The sequence below is a fragment of the Phasianus colchicus genome, chromosome 30 (assembly GCF_987193195.1).
Source record: "Phasianus colchicus chromosome 30, bPhaCol1.hap1.1, whole genome shotgun sequence".
Taxonomy (NCBI): domain Eukaryota; kingdom Metazoa; phylum Chordata; class Aves; order Galliformes; family Phasianidae; genus Phasianus; species Phasianus colchicus.
The window spans coordinates 3032597-3052789 of NC_143465.1; the positions used below are offsets into that span (position 1 = coordinate 3032597).

Below are 20193 nucleotides of genomic sequence, written 5' to 3' on the forward strand. Positions count from 1 at the left end.
TAATGACAAAGCATAGAATTTTTAATCGCATTTTGCCCCCCCCCCCCCCCCGGCGCCCCCCTCCCCCACTCTTTGCTCGATGGATGCTTCCACTTTTTTTTTTTTTCTTTTTATGCCTTTTTCCCTCCCTTCCTTTTTTTCCAAACTGGGGGGGGGGGGGGAATCACCCCCTCCTCCCCCCCCCCCAAAAAAAAAAAAACAAAACCCACGTTGCCCAATCTGGGGTTTGGGGGGTTCCGGGATGCACTCCCTTTGCACTTAACTCACACTACGGAGCCCCCCCCTCCGCGGTGCCCCCCCCCCCGGTGCAGCAGTGCCTGGAAGGGGCTCTGAGAGTTTGGGGGGGGGGTTGTTATTGTCCCCCCCCCCCCTTTTTCCCTTCCACCCCCCCTCCCCCAACGTTGGAACTTCTCGTGTGCAATTCTCAATGCGGGGCTGTGGGCCCCCCCCCCCCCAGACCCCCCCTCTGTCCCATAAGCACTTAAACCCCAGGGGGGGGGGCGGGGGGGGGGTTGTTTTGGGAATGGTGCAGCATAGTGGCAGATCTCTGTATGCATACATTTATTTTCGGGGTTCTTTTTGGCTTTGCTCCCATTGAGACGATGCCCCCCCCCCTCAGCCCCCCCCCCCCCATAGGGCCGTTGGGGTTTGTCCCAAATTCCTCCTTGTTTTGCCCCCAAATCCCTCGTTTGTACCCAAACCTCTCCATCTTTGCCCCAGTTTCCTCTTTTCTAAACCCACTTGCCCCAAATCTCTCCTTTCTGGCCCCAAATCCCCTTTTCTTCCCAAAACCTCTCATTTTTGCCCCAAATCTCCATTTTTGCCCCCATACTCTCCCCCCCCCCAACCCTCTCATTTTCCCAACTCTCTCCTATTTCTCCCCATTTCCCAAATTCCTTTTCCCCAAATCTCTCGTTTTTCCCCCCAAACTCCCCCCCCATTTCCCCACTCCCTCCTTACCCCCAAACCTCTCCTTTCTTTCCCAAATCCCTCATTTTTGCCCCAAATCTCCTTTTTTGCCCCAACTCTCCCTCTTTCCCCCCAATTCCTCCTTTCTTTCCCCAAACCCCTCCTTTCTCCCCAAATTCTCCTTTTTTTGCCCCAAATCCCTTTTTTTCCCCAAACCCTTTTCCCAACCCCCCCTTTTTCCCCCACATCCCTCCTTCCTCCCCTCTTTTACCCCCCCACTTCCTCCCCCCTCCCATTTCTCATCTCCTGAGCCGCAAACCCCCCCCATTGCCTCCCCCCATTACCCCTCCATTACCCCACTGCCCCCCCATTGCCCCCCATTAGCCCCCCATTGCCCCCATTACCTCCCCATTGCCCCCCAAGTACCCCCATTGCCCCCCCAATTGCCTCCCCCCAAATTGCCACCCCCCTCTTCCCCCCCACTGCCCCCCCTTGCCTCCCCCCATTGCCTCCCCATTGTCCCCCCCATTGCCCCCCCCATTGCCCCTGTATCCCCCCTCCTTCCCCCGATTGCCCCCCCCATTGCCCCTGTATCCCCCCTCCTTCCCCCCCTCGCCCCCGATTGCCCCCCATTACCCCCCCATTGCCTCCCCCCATTGCCCCTCCTTCCCCCCCATTGCCCTCCCTTCACCCCATTTCCTATATTGCCCCCCCATCCCCCCCCCGCTGCCCCTATATTGCCCCCCATTGCCCCCTCTCCCCCCTGTTGCCCCCACTCCCCCCACTTACCCCCCATTGCCGCCCTAACCACCCTAACCCCTGCCCCCCTTACCCCCAATGGCCCCCCATGACCCCCCCCGATCACACATCGCCCCCCCCCCAAAAAAAAGCCCCATTTTCAGAGGGAAAAAAAGAGCAGAGAAACGAAGTGCAATAGCGGGGCTCCTCCGCTAGGCGGCGCTGCGCCCCATTGGTGCTACGCGGACCCCCCGGCGGGCGCCGCCCGGCGCCGGCTCCGACCCCCCCCCAAATAACCCCCCCTCCCCCCCCATCTAAAAGCCAATCGCCTTTTTTTTCGTTAATTATTATTAATTTCCTCCTTTTTCTTTCGTTCCCGCTGTAGCTTAGAGCCGCTTGTGAAACGCTTTCGGGGTTTTCTTTCAGTTTGGTTCCCCCCCCCCCCCAACCCTTCGCGCCCCCCCCCCACTTTGCGCAGAGCCCCCCCCGCCCCCCCCAGGTCCTAATTAGCGTGAGGTGTTGCTGCAGGTGTCGTTAATGAGGGCTCCGCTGTGTACATAGGCCTAAAAAAAAAAAAAAAAAAAAAAAAAGGTTAAAAAAAAAAAACGGACAAAAAAAAAGGAGAAAAAGAGAAAACAAAAAAAAAAAAGGAAAAAAGAAAAACGGAAATAATTAAAAAAAAATGTACATTGTGTAGAAAAAAATCCGAGAAAGGACAAAAAAAAGGATGGAAAAAAAAACAAGAAAACGCAAAAAAAATAAAAATAAAAGGGGCGGAGGCGGCGCGGAGCCCCCGGGTGGGGGGGGGGGGGAGGGGGAAAGGGGGGGGGAGGGGATTTGGGGGGGGGTCTTTGTGTGACTGGGCCACGAGCCGTGCGGGCGGGGTCCGGCCGGGGGTCCCCCCCCCTCCCCCCCCATTTCTGTGCCTTCACACACGCGGACCCCCCCCCGTCCCTCCCCACCCCCCACCCCCGTCCCACCTCACCCCCCCCCCCCCATAAATGGCCCCACAGCGCGGGGGGAGGAGCGGCGGGGGGGCCGTGGGGGGGGGAAGGGGCCGAGTATTCTAACTGTAACTGTATTTGCACTGTTTTCTTATTGCATTGGCATATATACAGTATCCATCTACAGCACCTGCGCCTCCTGCATCGCGCCCCAAGTAAAGCCCCCCCCCCCCAAAACGGGGGGGTCACACCGTGGGGGGGGGGCTCGGCTTCTTCCCCTCATCCCCCCCAAACCCAATGGCTGCTGGGATCTGCCCTGTGCCCCCCCCAAACTCTGTGCCCCCCCCAAACTCTGTGCCCCCCCCAATCTTTGTGCCCCCCCCAAACTCTGTGCCCCCAACCAACACCCTGTGCCCCCCCCAAACTCTGTGCCCCCCCACCAACACTCGGAGCCCCCCCCAACTCTATGCCCCCCCCAACCAACACACTTCCCCCCCCCCAAACTCTGTGCCCCCACCACCAACACTCGGAGCCCCCCCGAACTGTGCCCCCCCAACACTCAGTGCCCCCCAAATTCTGTGCCCCCCCCAGCCAGCACTCTGTGCCCCCCCCCCCAAACTCTGTGCCCCCCTCCATCACTCTGTGCCCCCCCCCAAACTCTGTGCCTTCAACCAACACTGTGCTGCCCCCCAACTGACACTCTGTGCCCCCCCCACCAACACTCGGTTCCCCCCCCAACTCTGTGCCCCCCCCAAACTCTGTGCTGCCCCCCAACCCTGTGCTCCCCCCCCAAAGTGTGCTGGGATCCATTCTGCCCCCCCCCCCAGTGGGTGCTGGGACCCCCCCCCCCAAAGGGTCCTTGGATCCACTCTGTGCCCCCCCCCCCTTAAATCTGTGTGTCCCTCCCCCCAGTGGGTTCTTGGATCCGCTCTGGTCACCCCAATGGGTGCCAGGATCCACTGTGCCCCCCCGGATGGGTGCTGGGATCCATTCTGCCCCCCCCCCCCCCCCCAGCGGGTGCTGGGATTTGCTCTATGCCCCCCCCCCCCCGATAGGTGCTGGGACCCACTTTGTCCCCCCCCCACTCTGAGCTGCCCCAGTGGGTCATTGGATCCACCCTGTGCCCCCCCCAACTCTGTGCCCCCCCAGTGGGTGCTGGGATCCACTGTGCTCCCCGCCCCGGATCCTTGGATCTATTCTGCCCCCCCCTCCAATCTGTGCCCCCCCCAATGGGTGCTGGGATTTGCTCTGTGCCCCCCCCCCCCCATAGGTGCTGGGACCCACTTTGCCCCCCCCCACTCTGAACCCCCCCCCCGTGGGTGCTGGGATCCCCCTGTGCCCCCCCCCCCCCCCAGCGCACAGATGGAACATTTGGGGGGGGGGGGGAGGGGGGGGTGTTTGCTACAAAAAAAAAGTCTTTATTTAGCAAAAAAAGAGTTTTTAGGTACAAAGAGCCCCTGGGGGGGGGAAGGCACTGCAGTACGGGGGGGGCATCGGGGTGGGGATGGGGGCAATGGGGTGAATATAGGGACATTGGGGTGGACGTGGGGACACTGAGATGGATGTGGGGACTTTGGGATGGATATAGGGACAATGGGATGGATATGGGACATTGGGGTGGACATGGGGACACTGGGACAGATGTGGGGACACGGCTATAGGGACAGTGGGACGGATATAGGGACACTGGGGTGGGTGGGTGGACATTGGGGTGGGTATGGGGACATTAGGATGGATGTGGGGACAGTGGGGTGGATGTGGGGACATCAGGGTGGATACGGGGACATTGGGACAGATGTGGGGACACTGGGGGTGGGTGCATGGATACTGGGATGGATATAGGGACATTAGGATGGATATGGGGACACTGGGATGGATGTGGGATGTCGGGACAGATATGGGGACACTGCAGGACAGACATGGGGACATTGGGGTGGATGTGGGACATTGAGATGGGTGTGGGGACACTACAGGACAGACATGGGGACATTAGGATGGATATGGGAACAGTGGGGTGGATGTGGGACATCGGGATGGATGTGGGGACAGTGCAGGACAGACATGGGGACATGGGGACGGACGTAGGGACACTGAGGTGGATGTGGGGACATGGGGACGGATGTGGGACATTGGGACGGATGTGGGGACACTGCAGGACAGACATGGGGACATTAGGATGGATATGAGGACATTAGGACGGATGTGGGGACATTGGGATGGATGTGGGGACACTGCAGGACAGACATGGGGACATGGGGACGGACGTGGGACATCGGGATGGATGTGGGACATTGGACGGCCACGGACCGCTCAGGACGGACGCAGGGGCCGCAGGACAGACGGCCGCGGGGAGCCGGGAGCCGGGAGGCGGCCCTACAGCCGGATGCGCCCCGCCACGACGCCGTCCCACAGCGCGGGGCCCATGGGGACGTAGGCGGCCGCCGGCAGGTCGAGCAGCAGCAGCGGGGCGGCGACGCGGGACGGATCGCAGCCCTCCTGGGCCAGCAGCGCCTTCCGCTGCTTGAAGGTGGGCGTCAGCGCCAGGCGCTCCTGAGCGGCGCGGGCGGCAGCGGGGTCAGCAACGCCACCCCATAACCCGGCATTGGGGTCAGCCAGTGTTACCCCACAGCAACGCCACCCCATAACCCGGCACTGGGGGCAGCCGGTGTTACCCCACAGCAACGCCACCCCATAACCCGGCATTGGGGGCAGCCGGTGTTACCCCATAGCAACGCCACCCCATAACCCCGCATTGGGGGCAGCCGGTGTTACCCCACAGCAACGCCACCCCATAACCCGGCAATGGGGTCACCTGGTGTTACCCCACAGCAACGCCACCCCATAACCCGGCATTGGGGTCACCTGGTGTTACCCCACAGCAACGCCACCCCATAACCCGGCATTGGGGGCAGCCGGTGTTACCCCACAGCAACGCCACCCCATAACCCGGCAATGGGGGCAGCCGGTGTTACCCCACAGCAACGCCACCCCATAACCCGGCATTGGGGTCAGCCCCTGTTACCCCACAGCAACGCCACCCCATAACCCGGCATTGGGGGCAGCCGGTGTTACCCCACAGCAACGCCATCCCATAACCCGGCACTGGGGTCACCTGGTGTTACCCCACAGCAACGCCACCCCATAACCCGGCACTGGGGTCACCTGGTGTTACCCCACAGCAACGCCACCCCATAACCCGGCACTGGGGTCACCTGGTGTTACCCCACAGCAACGCCACCCCATAACCCGGCACTGGGGTCACCTGGTGTTACCCCACAGCAACGCCACCCAATAACCCGGCACTGGGGGCAGCCGGCGTTACCCCACAGCAACGCCACCCCATAACCCGGCAATGGGGGCAGCCCCTGTTACCCCACAGCAACGCCACCCCATAACCCGGCAATGGGGGCAGCCGGTGTTACCCCACAGCAACGCCACCCCATAACCCGGCATTGGGGGCAGCCAGTGTTACCCCACAGCAACGCCACCCCATAACCCGGCATTGGGGGCAGCCAGTGTTACCCCACAGCAACGCCACCCCATAACCCAGCATTGGGGGCAGCCAGTGTTACCCCACAGCAACGCCACCCCATAACCCAGCATTGGGGGCAGCCAGTGTTACCCCACAGCAACGCCACCCCATAACCCGGCAATGGGGGCAGCCGGTGTTACCCCACAGCAACGCCACCCCATAACCCGGCATTGGGGTCAGCCAGTGTTACCCCACAGCAACGCCACCCCATAACCCGGCAATGGGGGCAGCCGGTGTTACCCCACAGCAACGCCACCCCACAACCCGGCATTGGGGTCACCTGGTGTTACCCCACAGCAACGCCACCCCATAACCCGGCAATGGGGGCAGCCTGTGTTACCCCACAGCAACGCCACCCCATAACCCGGCATTGGGGGCAGCCCCTGTTACCCCATAGCAACGCCACCCCATAACCCGGCATTGGGGGCAGCCCCTGTTACCCCACAGCAACGCCACCCCATAACCCGGCATTGGGGGCAGCCGGTGTTACCCCACAGCAACGCCACCCCATAACCCGGCATTGGGGTCACCTGGTGTTACCCCACAGCAACGCCACCCCATAACCCGGCATTGGGGGCAGCCGGTGTTACCCCACAGCAACGCCATCCCATGACCTCACACTGGGGTCACCCCATGTCCCCCCATTCTGGGGTCACCCCATGACCTCTCACACCAGGGTTGTTCCGTGACCCCACACTGAGGTCACCCCATACTCCAATGGGGGTCACCCCCTTCCCTCTCACACCAGGGTCACCCCACAATCCCCCACATCAGGGTCACCCCATGACCCCACACTGACACCACCCCACAATTCCAAATTGGGATCACCCCATAATCCCCCGCTCTGAGGTCACCCCAATGACCCCACACTGGCACCACCCCATATCCCATGGGGCCACCCCATTCCTTGTCACATCAGGGTCACCCCATGACCCCACACTGGCACCACCCCACACCCCCATGGGGTCACCCCATTCCCTGCCACACTGGAATCACCCCATGACCCCACACTGAGATCACCCCACAACCCCACAATGGCATCACCCCACACCCCATGGGGTCACCCCATGACCCCAAATTGGGGTCACCCCATAATCCCCCACACCAGGTCACCCCATGACCCCACACTGAGGTCACCCCACGACCCCACAATGGCATCACCCCACACCCCATGAGACCCCAAGCCCCCAAACTGGGGTCACCCCATACTCCCCCACACTGAGGCCACCCCACGACCCCACACTGGCATCACCCCACACCTCCTGGGGTCACCCCACGACCCCAACCCCCCCCCCCATTTGGGGTCTCCCCCCTTTACCTGCAGCCGGATGAATCGCGGCCAGGCGTAGGGCGGCAGCGCCGCAGCCACGTGCCGGAACAGCTCGGCGCCGTCCAGCTCCCAGCCGGGGCGCAGCACCACCGCAGCCATCCCAGCGCGGCCCTCGTGGCCTTTATTTGGGGAGGGGGGTGAGGGGAGGGGGCACAGGGCGGGCGGGGGGCTCGGCTGTGGGGTATTTGGGGCCGTACCTGGCACGGTGACGCCGTACACGGCAGCATCCTGCAGCGCCGCGTGCGCCAGCAGAGCCTCCGCCACCTCCGTGGTGGCCACGTTCTCTCCTTTCCACCTGGGGGGTTGCAGGGTTGGCACTGGGGCCGGGGTCCCATAGGGCCGTGGGTCCCATAGGGCCGCAGATCCCATAGGGCCGCAGATCCCATAGGGCCATGGGTCCCATAGGGCCGCGGGTCTCACAGGGCTGCGGGTCCCATAGGGCCGTGGGTCCCATAGGGCCGTGGGTCCCATAGGGCTGCGGGTCCCATAGGGCTGCGGGTCCCATAGGGCCGTGGGTCCCATAGGGCTGTGGGTCCCATAGGGCCGTGGGTCCCATAGGGCTGCAGATCCCATAGGGCTGCAGATCCCATAGGGCTGCGGGTCCCATAGGGCTGCGGGTCCCATAGGGCCGCGGGTCTCACAGGGCTGCAGATCCCATAGGGCCGTGGGTCTCACAGGGCTGCAGATCCCATAGGGTTGCAGATCCCAAAGGGCTGCAGATCCCATAAAGCAGTTACCATAGGACTGTGGGTCCCGTATGGCCACAGATCCCATAGCACTATGAGTCCCATGGGGCTGCAGGTGCTATGGGGCCTTGGGTCCTATATGGCTATGGATCCCATAGGGCTGTGGGTCCCATAGGGCTGTGGGTCCCATAGGGCTGTGGGTCCCATATGGCTTTGGATCCCTACAGAGCTGCAGATCCCATAGGGCTCTGGTTTCCATGGGTCCATGGGTCCCATGGGGCTGTGGGTGCTATAGGTCTGTGGTTTCCATAGGGCCATGCATCCCACAGGGCTGTGGATCTCATAGGGCCGTGGGTCCCACAGAGCTGCAGCTCCTACAGGACTCTGGGTCCCATATGGCCGTGGGTCCCATGAGGCAGTGGGTGCCATAGGGCCGTGGATCCCACACGGCCGCGGTACCTGAAGGTGTCCCCGGTGCGGTCGCAGAAGCGCACGAAGCCGTCGCTGTCCTCCTCCATCAGATCCCCGGTGCTGAAGAACGTGTCGCCCTCCGCGAAGACGCCGCGCAGCAGCTTCTGCTCCGACAGCTCCGGCCGGCCGGCGTAGCCCAGGAACGGCGTCCGCGGCGTCACCGGAGCGATCAGCAGCCCCGGCTCCCCTGGGCACCGAGCTCAGCCTCAGCCCTGCCATCCCATCCACCCACCCATCCATCCCATCCCATCCATCCCACCCCATCCACCCACCCATCCATCCCACCCCATCCACCCACCCACCCACCCACCCACCCATCCCATCCCATCCACCCACCCATCCATCCCATCCCATCCATCCCATCCCATCCACCCACCCATCCATCCCACCCCATCCACCCACCCATCCCACCCATCCATCCCATCCCACCCATCCCAACCCATCCATCCATCTCATCCAACCCATCCATCCATCTCATCCAACCCATCCATCCATCTCATCCAACCCATCCATCCCAGCCCATCCATCCCAATCCCAGTTTCCATCCCCATTTCATCTCATCCCCACCTCAATCTCATCCTCATCCCAATCCAGTTCCCATCCCCATCCCACCCCCCATCCTATCCCACCCCACCCCATCCCAATCCCCATCCCAACCCCCTCCTATCCCATCCCATCCCATTTCACCCCATCCTCATCCCATCCAACCCAACCTCAACCCCAATCCTAATCCATCCCATCCCCAACCCCAGCCCCAATTCCAATCCCATCCCACCCCCCTTCTATCCCATTTCATCTCACCCCACCCCATCCATCCCATCCCAACCCATCCATCCCATTCCCTTCCATCCTGTCCCATCCCATCAAATCCATCCCATCCCCATTTCACCCCATCCCAATCCCAATTCCCATCTCCATCCCTATCCCCATTCCACCCCCCATCCCATCCCATCCAACCCAACCTCAACCCCAATCCATCCGAATCCCATCCCCAACCCACACCCCATCCTATCCCATCTCAATCCCAACCCCAACCCCAGCCCCAATCCCAATCCCATCCCACCCCCCCATCCCAACCCATCCACCCCATCCCATTTCATCCCACCCCACCCCATCACATCCCATCCCAACCCATCCATCCCACCTCATCCCATCCCATCCCATCCATCCCATCCCATCCCATTGCATCCATCCCACCCCACCCTACCCCATCCCATCTATCCCAGCCCAACCCAACCCATCCATCTCATTGCATCCATCCCATCCCATTTCATCCCATCTATCCCATCCATCCCATTGCATCCATCCCATCCCACCCCATCCCATCCATCCCATCCCAACCCATCCACCTCATCCCATTTCATCCCACCCCATCCCATCCCATCCATCCCATCCCATCCCAACCCATCCCAACCGAACCCATCCCATCCCATCCATCCCATCTATCCCAGCCCAACCCATCCCATCCCATCCATCCCATCCATCCCATTTCATCTCACCCCATCCCATCCCATCCCATCCCATCCCATCCCATCCCATCCCATCCCATCCCATCCCATCCCATCTCACCCCACCCCACCCCCCCCCCCTCACCCGGCCGCACTCTGATGCAGCGCCCGCCCTCATCCCGCAGAGCCGCGCCGCTCTCCGTGTCGTAGCGCACGATCTCAAAGGGCGAGAAGAGCTGCAGGGGGGACGGGGGGGGGGACAGGGGGGCGGAATCCTCAACAGACTGCGACCACGCGACACCCAGCCCCCCCCAGGACCCCCAACCCCCACCTTATAAATGAAGCTGCTCCTGCCCACGGCGCCGGGCGCCCCGCTGTAGTTGAGCAGCGTGACGTTGCCCTCGCTCAGGCCGTACGTCTCCACCACGCGCAGGGGCCCGAAGCGCCGCACGAAGCTCCGCCAGACGTCGGCCCGCATCCCGCTGCCCACCGCCAGCCGCACGCGGTGCTGCCGCTCTGCGGGGCGCTGGGGGTCGGGGGTTGTTTTTATTGGGGGGTCGGCACGGATCCCCACCCCAGTTCCATCCCCATCCGTCCCATTTCAGCCCACTTCACCCCATCCCATCCATCCCATCCTATTTCACCCCATCCCATCCCATCCCATCCCATTTCACCCCATCCCATCCCATCCATCCCATCCTATTTCACCCCATCCCATCCCTCTCATCCCATCCCATCCCATCCCCATCCCATCCCATTTCATCCCATCCCATCCCTCTCATCCCGTCCCATCCCACCTCATCCCATCCCATCCCACCTCATCCCATTTCAGCCCATCCCATCTCACCCCATCCCATTGCATTTCACCCCATCCCATCCCCATCCCATCCCATCCCACCCCACCCCATTTCACCCCATCCCATCCCCATCCCCTCCCCCAACCCACTGCCCCTCCCAACCCCGTCCCATCCCATCCCAAACCCCTTTCCAATCCCCATCCCATCCCCCACCCCATCTCATCCCCACCTCCATTTCATCCCATCCCAATTCCCATCCCATCCCATCCCAACCCTCTTCCCAATCCCCATCCCATCCCATCCCCACCCCAATCTCATCCCCACCTCCATTTCATCCCATCCCAATTCCCATCTCACTCCCATCCCATCCCAACCCAACCCTCTTCCCAATTCCCATCCCATCCCCACCCCAATCTCATCCCCATCTCCATTTCATCCCACCCCCATCCCAATTCCCATCCCATCCCATCCCAATTCCCATCCCATCCCATCCCATCCCATCCCAATTCCCATCCCATCCTCATCTCCGGGATGGGGGGCGGTGGATGTGAAGCGGGATGGCTTGAGATGACACGGAGATGGGAATTGGGTGGGGATGGATGGGATGGGGTGGGGTGGGATGGGATGGGATGGGATGGGATGGGGTGGGGTGGGGTGGGGTGGGGTGGGGTGGGGTGGGGTGGGGATGGGATGGGATGGGATGGGGTGGGGTGGGGATGGGATGGACCCCAAACCCCGCGGCTGAGGGACCTGCGGCTGGTTGAGCAGATAGCGGCACAGCTCCCCGATGTACTGGAACACCGTCACGCCCTCGGCGCAGCACTCGTCCCAGAAATGGGAGGCAGAGAATTTGTCCCGCAGGACACATGAGGCTCCTGGGGGGGGAAAGGGGTCACACGGCCCCCCTGCTGCGCCCCCATGGGGTCACACGGCCCCCATAGCCCCCTATAGGGTCACACCGCCAGCCATTTCATCCCATTCCCACCCCATCCCCACCCCAATTCTCATCTCCATCCCACCCCATCCCCCCCCCCAATTCCCACCCCATCTCATCCCATCCCACCCCAATTCCCACCCCATCCCATTTTGCATCACCACCCCATCCCATCCCAATTCTCATTCCCACCCCACCCCATTTCCCATCCTACCCCAATTCCCACCCCATCTCATCCCACCCCAATTCCCACCCCAATTCCCGCCCCACTCCATTTCTCATCTCCATTCCATCCCATCCCAACCCCAATTCTCATCCTCATCCCACCCCATCCTCATCCCATCCCCCCCCCAATCCCCCCCCCCCCCGCTCACCGATGCCGATGCAGCCGGCGACGCCCAGCAGCGCGCCGGCCATGTGGTGCAGCGGCAGCGCGATGTACAGAACGTCGCTGCTGTCGGCGCCCAGCAGCTGATAGAAGGCGGAGCAGAGCAGCGCCTTCAGGTGCGAAACGCGGGCGGCTTTCGGGAGCCCTGGGGGGGGGGGGGCGCTGAGACCCGGCCCAGAGCCGGACCCATAGCTGGCCCCATAGCCGGCCATATAGCCCCATAGCCGGACCCATAGCCACATAGCCCCATAGCTGGCCCCATAGCCAGCCATATAGCCCCATAGCCGGACCCATAGCCACACAGCCAGCCCCATAGCCACATAGCCCCATAGCCAGCCCCATAGCTGGCCCCATAGCCAGCCATATAGCCCCATAGCCGGACCCATAGCCACATAGCCAGCCATTATAGCCCCATAGCCAGCCCCACAGCCGGCCCCACAGCCACATAGCCAGCCCCATAGCCGGCCATGTAGCCCCATAGCCCCATAGCCAGCCCCATAGCCGGCCCCACAGCCACATAGCCGGCCCCATAGCCAGCCATATAGCCCCATAGCCGGACCCATAGCCACACAGCCAGCCATAGAGCCCCATAGCCAGCCCCACAGCCCCACAACCAGCCCCACAGCTGGCCCCATAGCCCTATAGCCAGCCCCATAGCCGGTCCCATAGCTGGCCCTATAGCCAGCCCCACAGCCCCACAACCAGCCCCACAGCTGGCCCCATAGCCCTATAGCCAGCCCCATAGCCAGTCCCATAGCTGGCCCTATAGCCAGCCCCATAGCTGGCCCTACAGCCAGCCCCACAGCTGGTCCTATAGCTTCATAGCCAGCCCTACAGCCAGTCCCATAGCTGGTCCTATAGCCTCATAGCCAGCCCTATAGCCGGCCCCATAGCCAGCCCCAGAGTCCCACAGGTGGCCCCACAGCCAGCCCAACAGCCACATAGCCAGCCCCACAGCCCCATAGCCAACCCCCCAGCCCCACGGCCGACCCCCCAGCCCCATAGCCGACCCCACAGCTCCATAGCCGCCCTCCAGCCCCATAGCCAACCCACAGCCCCATGGCTGACTCCACAACCCCATGGCCACCCTCCAGCCCCATAGCCGACCCCACAGCTCCATAGCCGCCCTCCAGCCCCATAGCCGACCCACAGCCCCACGGCCGACCCCCCAGCCCCATAACCACCCCCGTCCCCCACCGGTGGTGCCGGAGGTGAAGATGTACAGCGCGGTTTCCCCCATATCGGGCGGCCTCCAGACATCCTCAGCTCCCAGCTCCTCCGGCGCCGCTTCCAGCGCTTCGCTCAGATCCTCGGCCCCGGCCGGGTTCCTCCCGGCTCCCATCACCCAAACGGCCACGCCGGCTTCCCGCAGCTCCGCCACGATGGGCTCCACGACCCCAAAAAGTTCTGCGGGGTCCCACAGACCCACGGCGGGGATCAGCGCCGCCGGACCCCCGGCCCCAAACCGCCCTGCCGCAGCTCTGCCCAGGGAGCCCACACACCCCATACAGACCCCACAAACACCCCATAAATCCCACGCACCCCATACAGACCCCACAAACACCCCATAAATCCCACGCACCCCATACAGACCCCACAAACACCCCATATAGACCCCACAAACATCCCAGAGAGCCCACAGACCCCATATAGACCCCACAGACCCCAAAGACCCAACACATCCCATAGACCCCACAGACCCAAAAGACCCCACAGATCCCAAAGACCCCACAGATCCCATAGACTCCACAGACCCCAAAGACCCAACACATCCCATAGACCCCACAGGCCCAAAAGACCCCATAGAACCCATAGACCCCATACACGCCATACACACCCCACAGACCCCACAAACCCCCCAGACCCCTCAGACCCTGTAGACCCAACAGACCCCATAGATCCCAAACATGCCATACATACCCCACAGACACCACAAACCCCAAAGGCCTCACAAACCCTACAGATTCCAAAGACCCCATAGACCCCAAAGACCCCATACATGCCATACACACCCCACAGAACCCATAGAAGCCATAGATCCCACAGACCCCAAAGACCCCAATGATCCCAAAGACCCCAATGATCCCATAGACCCCACAAATGCCAAAGACTCCACAGAGCCCATAGAACCCACAGATTCCATAGAGCCCACAGACCCCAAAGACCCTACAGATCCCATAGACCCCATAGAACTCAAAGACCCCATAGAACTCAAAGACCCCATAGACCCCAAACACCGCACAGACCCCACAGACATCACAGATCCCAAAGACCCCACAGACCCTACAGACCCCCCAGACTCCACAGGCCCCAAAGACCCCACAGACCCCATACATGCCATATACACCCCAAACACTGCACAGACCCCACAGACATCACAGATCCCAAAGACCCCATAGACCCCAAAGACCCCACAGACCCCACAGATCCCATAGAACCCAAAGACGCCATAGACCCCAAAGACCCCACAGACCCCATACATGCCATACACACCCCAAACACTGCACAGACCCCACAGACATCACAGATCTCAAAGACCCCAAAGATCCCATAGAACCCAAAGACCCCATAGACCCCAAAAACCCCACAGACCCTAAAGACCCCATAGACCCTAAAGACCCCCAGACTCCACAGACCTCAAAAACCCCACAGACCCCATAGACCCCAAAGGCCCCACAGATCCCATACATGCCATACACACCCCAAACACTGCACAGATCCCACAGATCCCATAGAACCCAAAGACCCCATAGACTCTAAAGACCCCACAGACTTCACAGACCCCAAAAACCCCACAGACCCCATAGATCCCATACATGCCATACACACCCCAAACACCGCACAGACCCCACAGACATCACAGATCTCAAAGACTCCACAGACCTCAAAGATCCCATAGAACCCAAAGACCCCATAGACCCCAAAGATCCCACAGACCCCAAAGACCCCATACATGCCATACACACCCCAAACACTGCAGACCCCACAGACATCACAGATCCCAAAGACCCCATAGACCCCAAAGACCCCCCAGACTCCACAGACCCCACAGATCCCATAGAACCCAAAGACCCCATAGACCCTAAAGACCCCCAGACTCCACAGACCTCAAAAACCCCACAGACCCCATAGATCCCATACATGCCATACACACCCCAAACACTGCACAGATCCCACAGAACCCAAAGACCCCATAAACCCTAAAGACCCCACAGACATCACAGACCCCAAAGACCCCACAGACCCCACAGACGCCATACACACCCCAAACACTGCACAGACCCCACAGACATCACAGATCCCAAAAACCCCACAGACCCCACAGATCCCATAGACCCCAAAGACCCCAAAGACCCCACAGACCCCATACACACCCCAAACACTGCACAGATCCCACAGATCCCATAGAACCCAAAGACCCCATAAACCCTAAAGACCCCACAGACATCACAGACCCCAAAGACCCCACAGACCCCAAAGATCCCACAGACCCCAAAGATCCCACAAACCCCACAGACCCCACAGACGCCATACACACCCCAAACACTGCACAGACCCCACACACCCCAAATACCCCGCAGCCCCCCAACACCCCGCAGCCCCGCAGCCGCCGCCGCTCACCGCTCTCGACCAGCAGCGCCCTGGCCGCGCTCTCCCTCACGCAGTGCCGCAGCGCCGCGGTTCTCAGCTGCGCTCCCAGCAGCGCCGGCCGCGCGCCGACGGCGATGAGCGCCAGCCAGGCGCACACGAAGGCGGCGCCGTTGCGGGCCAGGAGCCCCACCGCCACGCGCGGCCCCAGCCGCTCCCCGCCGCCCCCCGGCAGCGGCCGCCCCCGCAGCGCCGCCGCCATCCGCGCCACCGTCCGCGCCGCCTCGCCGTAGCGCACGGTCCCGTCCCGCAGCCGCAGGAACGGCTTCCGCGGCGCTTTGCGGGCTTCCTCCAGGAACCGCGCGGCCAAACTGCGCCCCCCGCCCCGCAAAAGCCGCCGGCGGCACCGCGCCGCCCGCACCACGAACGCGGCGTCGGCGCAGAGCGGAGCCCAGCGCCGCCTCCAGCGCAGCGCCAGCGCGGCCGCCGCCAGCGCGACCAGCAGCGCGAGCCACGGCGCCATGGCCGACCCCGCGACCACCCCCCCCACGGCCCGACCCCGCGACCCCCCCCCGCCCCGCAAAAAAAAAAACACCGCCCCGCCCAGCGGGAGGAGCCGCCCCGCCCCGCCCCGCCCCGCCCGACGCGTTGAGCGCAGCGCCGCGCAGACCCGCATGGAGCCCCCCCGCATCGGGGTCACAGTGCCCCCCCCCCCCCTTATTGTGCCCCGTTGGGATCACGGGACCCCCCCCCCACATGGGGTCATATTGACCCCCTCCCATATTGTGCCCCGATGGGGTCACACCCTATATTGACCCCCACCCCCCAAACTGTGCCCTAATGGGGTCACAGGACCCCCCCCCCTTATTGTGCCCCAATGGGGTCACAGGACTCCCCCCCCCCCCCCCCACATGGGGTCACACCCTACATCGTGCCGCAATGGGGTCACAGGACCCCCCCCACCCCCCTCACATGGGGTCATATTGACCCCCTCCCCATATTGTGCCCCGATGGGGTCACAGGACCCCTCCCCCCCACATGGGGTCAAACCTTATATTGACCCCCCCACACATTGTGCCCTGATGGGGTCACACCCTATATTGACCCCCCCCCCATATTGTGTCCCAATGGGGTCACAGGACCCCTCCCCCACACATGGGGTCATATTGACCCCCTCCCATATTGTGCCCCGATGGGGTCACACCCTATATTGACCCCCACCCCCCAAACTGTGCCCTAATGGGGTCACAGGACCCCCCCCCCCACACACATGGGGTCACACCCTACATCGTGCCCCAGTGGGGTCACAGGACTCCCCCCCCCCCCCACATGGGGTCATATTGACCCCCCCCCATATTGTGGCCTAAGAGGGTCACAGTGCCCCCCCCCATGGGGTCATATTGACCCCCCCCCCATATTGTGCCCCCACAGTGCCCCCCTCCATGGGGTCACACCCCATATTGGCCCCCTCCCCCCCCATATTGTGCCCCAATGGCGTCACAGCGACCCCCCCCATGGGGTCACACCTACCCCATATTGACCCCCCCCCCAAAGTACCGAAATGGGGTCACACTTCTCCCACCCCACCTCCCCCCATAGTGTCCCCCCATATACTGCATCCCCCCCCCAAAAAAACCTGTCCCAACCCCCCAAAGGGGGTCGCCCCCCCCATAGTGACCCCCCCCCTATATGCTGTGCTCCCCCCGGCCCAACAGTGTCACCCCCCACACTGTGCCCCCCCCGGGTTGATGCTGATGGGGGGATTTGAGGGGGGGTTCTGAGCCGCGTGGTACAAAACGGTGCGAGGTTTTTATTGCCTTTAAAAAAGAAAACACTTAAAAATCATCGGGGGGGGGGGGGGAGGGGGGGGCGGGTACCGTGAGACCCCCCCCCCAGCGACCCCCCCCCTCCCCTCACCCCCAGCCGCTCGTGCTCACACCTTTTTATTTACATATCGCGTCTGAAAATCAGCACAGCGGTGATGGGAAGGGGGGGGGGGGAACCACTGCCCCCCCCCCACCCGAATTTCCCCCCCCCTCATTGCGGAGACCCCCAAACTGCGGCTCCTGTGCCTGGGGGGGGGTGGGGGGCGCACACACGCGCGCGCACTTCCACCCCCCGCCACCAGGGGGCGCCGCTCCGAGGGGGCGCAGCGCAGCGCAGCGGGGGCCGCTCTGCCCCGCCGCATCTCAGTCGCTGTCTGAGCCCACGGCCGAGGAGCCCTTCCGCTTCCGCTTGGTGGGTTTGGGTTTGGTGTCCTCCTCCTCCTATGGGCACAGCAGGGGGCGATGGGGGGCGTCCCGACCCCATACATCCACCCAGGGGTCCCGGCCCCATAGGAGGGCACACGACCCCATAGGAAGAGACACGGTCCCATAGACCTGCGCTCATCCAGGACTCACAGCCCCATAGAGGGACGTGGCCCCATAGGGAGAGATGCAGCCCCATAAGGAGGGGCACTGCCCCATAGAGGGGGGGCACCGCCTCACAGCCTTACGCTGACGGAAGAGTCCCGGCCCCATAAGGGGCACACGGCCCCACAGTCACCAAGGGCTCCCAGCCCCATAGAGGGGACACAGCCCCATAGTGGGGCACATGACCCCAGAGGGAGAAACATGGCCCCATAGACCTGCACTCAACAAGGAGTCCCAGCCCCACAGGGGGGCACCCAGCCCCACAGGGGGGCACCCAGCCCCACAGGGGGGCCCACAACCCCATGCCCACCAAGGGGTCCCAGCCCCACAGGGGGGGGGCTACAGCCCCACACCCACCAAAGGGTCCCAGCCCCATAGGGTCACACAGCCCCATAGGGGGGTCCCCAGCCCCATAGGGACACACAGCCCCACACCCACCAAAGGGTCCCAGTCCCATAGGGGGGCACAAAGCCCCATAGGGGGGCACACAGCCCCACACCACCAAGGGCTCCCAGCCCCATAGATGGGTCCATAGCCCCATAGGGACACACAGCCCCCACCCACCAAAGGGTCCCAGCCCCATATGGGGGCACACAGCCCCATAGGGTCACACAGCCCCATAGGGGGGTCCCCAGCCCCCCCCTCACCGAGGCGCTGCTGGACGCCGACTCCTCCTCGTTGTTGGGGGGCTGCGCGGCGCTCTTGCGGCTGCGGGGGCTGGCGAGGGCGGCCTTACGGCGGCTCTTGGGGGGTTTGCTGGACGAGTCCTCGTATTCCTCAGCCAGGGAGAAGAGATCGCTGAACCTGGGGGGGGTGGGGGAGGGGGGTGATGTGAGGGGCCGGGTGGGGGGCTGCTGGGTTTGGGGAGGGGGGAGGGGGAGGGGGAAGGCGGGGGGGGTCTCACTTCATCTTATGTGCCTCGTCACAGCTGGCCTGGACGTGCTGCAGGGCTTGCAGGATGGGCGTCTGGCTGAAAACTGCAGGGGAGGAGTGAGATGGGGTGAGGGGAGGGGGGTCTCCAGCCCCCCTATTCCCCCCCCCGCCCCCCCAGAGCCCCAGGGTACGCACAGTTCTGCTTGGTGTTGGCCAGGTTGAGGCGCAGGCTGTCCAGGTGCTCCAGGATCTGCTCCAGGGTGAGCTGGGCCAGTTTGCTGCTGGAGCTGCGCAGGCTGGGGGCAGAGCGCGAGCGCCCGTTGGTCCTGCGGGGTCGGCAGCCATGGACCCCTCCTCCTCCTGCCCACCCCCACCCCCACCCCCACCCCCCATCCACCCCCCCTCCATCCCACACCGCTCCTCAGGGATGCACTGCTATGGGGATTATGTGGCCATGGGGACACAGAACCCGAGGACACACGGCCATGGGGACACGTGGCTATGGGGACAGCCCTGGGGACATGCAGCCATGGGGATATGAAGGCATGGGGACAGCCCTGGAGACATGTGGCCATAGGGACATACAGCTATGGGGACACAGAACCCAAGGACACATGGCCATGGGGACACAGGGGCCATAAGGATGCACAGCTATGGGGATGCGAGGCCATAGGGACAGCCCTGGGAACACACAGCCATGGGGACACACAGCTCTGGGGACATATGGCAATAGGGACACACAGCCATGGGGACACATGGCCATAGGGACACAGAAGCCCAAGGACACGTGGCCATAGGGAGAGTCCTGGAGACATATGGCCATGGGGACAGCCTTAGGGACACGTGGCCATGGGGACACAGGGGCCACAGGGACAGTGCTGGGGACACACTGCCATAAAGGCACACAGCCATAGGGAGTACTGCCACGGTGACACAGGCCATGGGGACAGTTGTGGGGACATATGGCCATGGGGGGGGACACAGCCATAGGGACACACGGTCATGGAGACACATGGCCATAAGGACACACTGCCACAGGGACAGACCTGGGGACGTCTGGTCACGGGGACACACGGCCATAGGGACAGTCCTGAGGACATATAGGGACACGTGGCCACGGGGACGGCCATAGGGACATACG

The 20193-nt window shown here is 63.0% G+C and overlaps 2 protein-coding genes across 5 annotated transcripts in view; both read right to left on the reverse strand.

The window, feature by feature from the left end:
- Positions 1-2139: 2139 nt before the first annotated feature.
- Positions 2140-16305, reverse strand: SLC27A3 (solute carrier family 27 member 3). Of its 3 annotated transcripts, none has more exons than XM_090126938.1 (10): positions 15799-16305; positions 13375-13584; positions 12164-12322; positions 11606-11730; positions 10390-10584; positions 10204-10294; positions 8599-8797; positions 7651-7748; positions 7442-7572; positions 2140-2210 (listed from the first exon to the last, which is right to left on the reverse strand). In XM_090126938.1, the coding sequence occupies exons 1-10, from the start codon at positions 16286-16288 to the stop codon at positions 2154-2156; spliced, it is 1755 nt and encodes a 584-aa protein (XP_089983064.1). In that variant the 5' UTR covers positions 16289-16305; the 3' UTR covers positions 2140-2153. The 3 variants fall into 3 exon arrangements, with proteins under 3 accessions (XP_089983064.1, XP_031465570.1, XP_089983065.1); XM_031609710.2 differs by lacking the exon at positions 2140-2210 and adding an exon at positions 4012-5141; XM_090126939.1 differs by lacking the exons at positions 2140-2210; positions 12164-12322 and adding an exon at positions 4012-5141.
- Positions 16306-17668: 1363 nt separating this feature from the next.
- Positions 17669-20193, reverse strand: part of INTS3 (integrator complex subunit 3) — a 28471-nt gene continuing 25946 nt past the window's right edge. The window contains exons 27-30 of one of the 2 annotated variants that reach the window (XM_090126894.1): positions 19248-19378; positions 19084-19156; positions 18827-18983; positions 17669-18032 (exon numbers count right to left, since the gene is read on the reverse strand). In XM_090126894.1, the coding sequence (XP_089983020.1) occupies positions 17955-18032; positions 18827-18983; positions 19084-19156; positions 19248-19378 (439 nt within the window). In that variant the 3' untranslated portion in view covers positions 17669-17954. The remainder of the gene's footprint in view (positions 18033-18826; positions 18984-19083; positions 19157-19247; positions 19379-20193) is intronic. The other variant, XM_090126895.1, reaches the window with a different exon arrangement.

What these genes read in the sequence shown, in the direction of transcription:
- SLC27A3 (XM_031609710.2), bottom strand. Translation starts at nt 16,288, where the DNA reads ATGGCGCCGTGGCTCGCGCTGCTGGTCGCGCTGGCGGCGGCCGCGCTG. An exon ending in GGCGCTGCTGGTCGAGAGCG is followed by an intron (nt 13,585 to 15,798) that starts GTGAGCGGCGGC and finishes GGGACCCCGCAG; the next exon opens with AACTTTTTGGGGTCGTGGAG. An exon ending in GTACGGCGTCACCGTGCCAG is followed by an intron (nt 7,573 to 7,650) that starts GTACGGCCCCAA and finishes CCCCAAATAAAG; the next exon opens with GCCACGAGGGCCGCGCTGGG.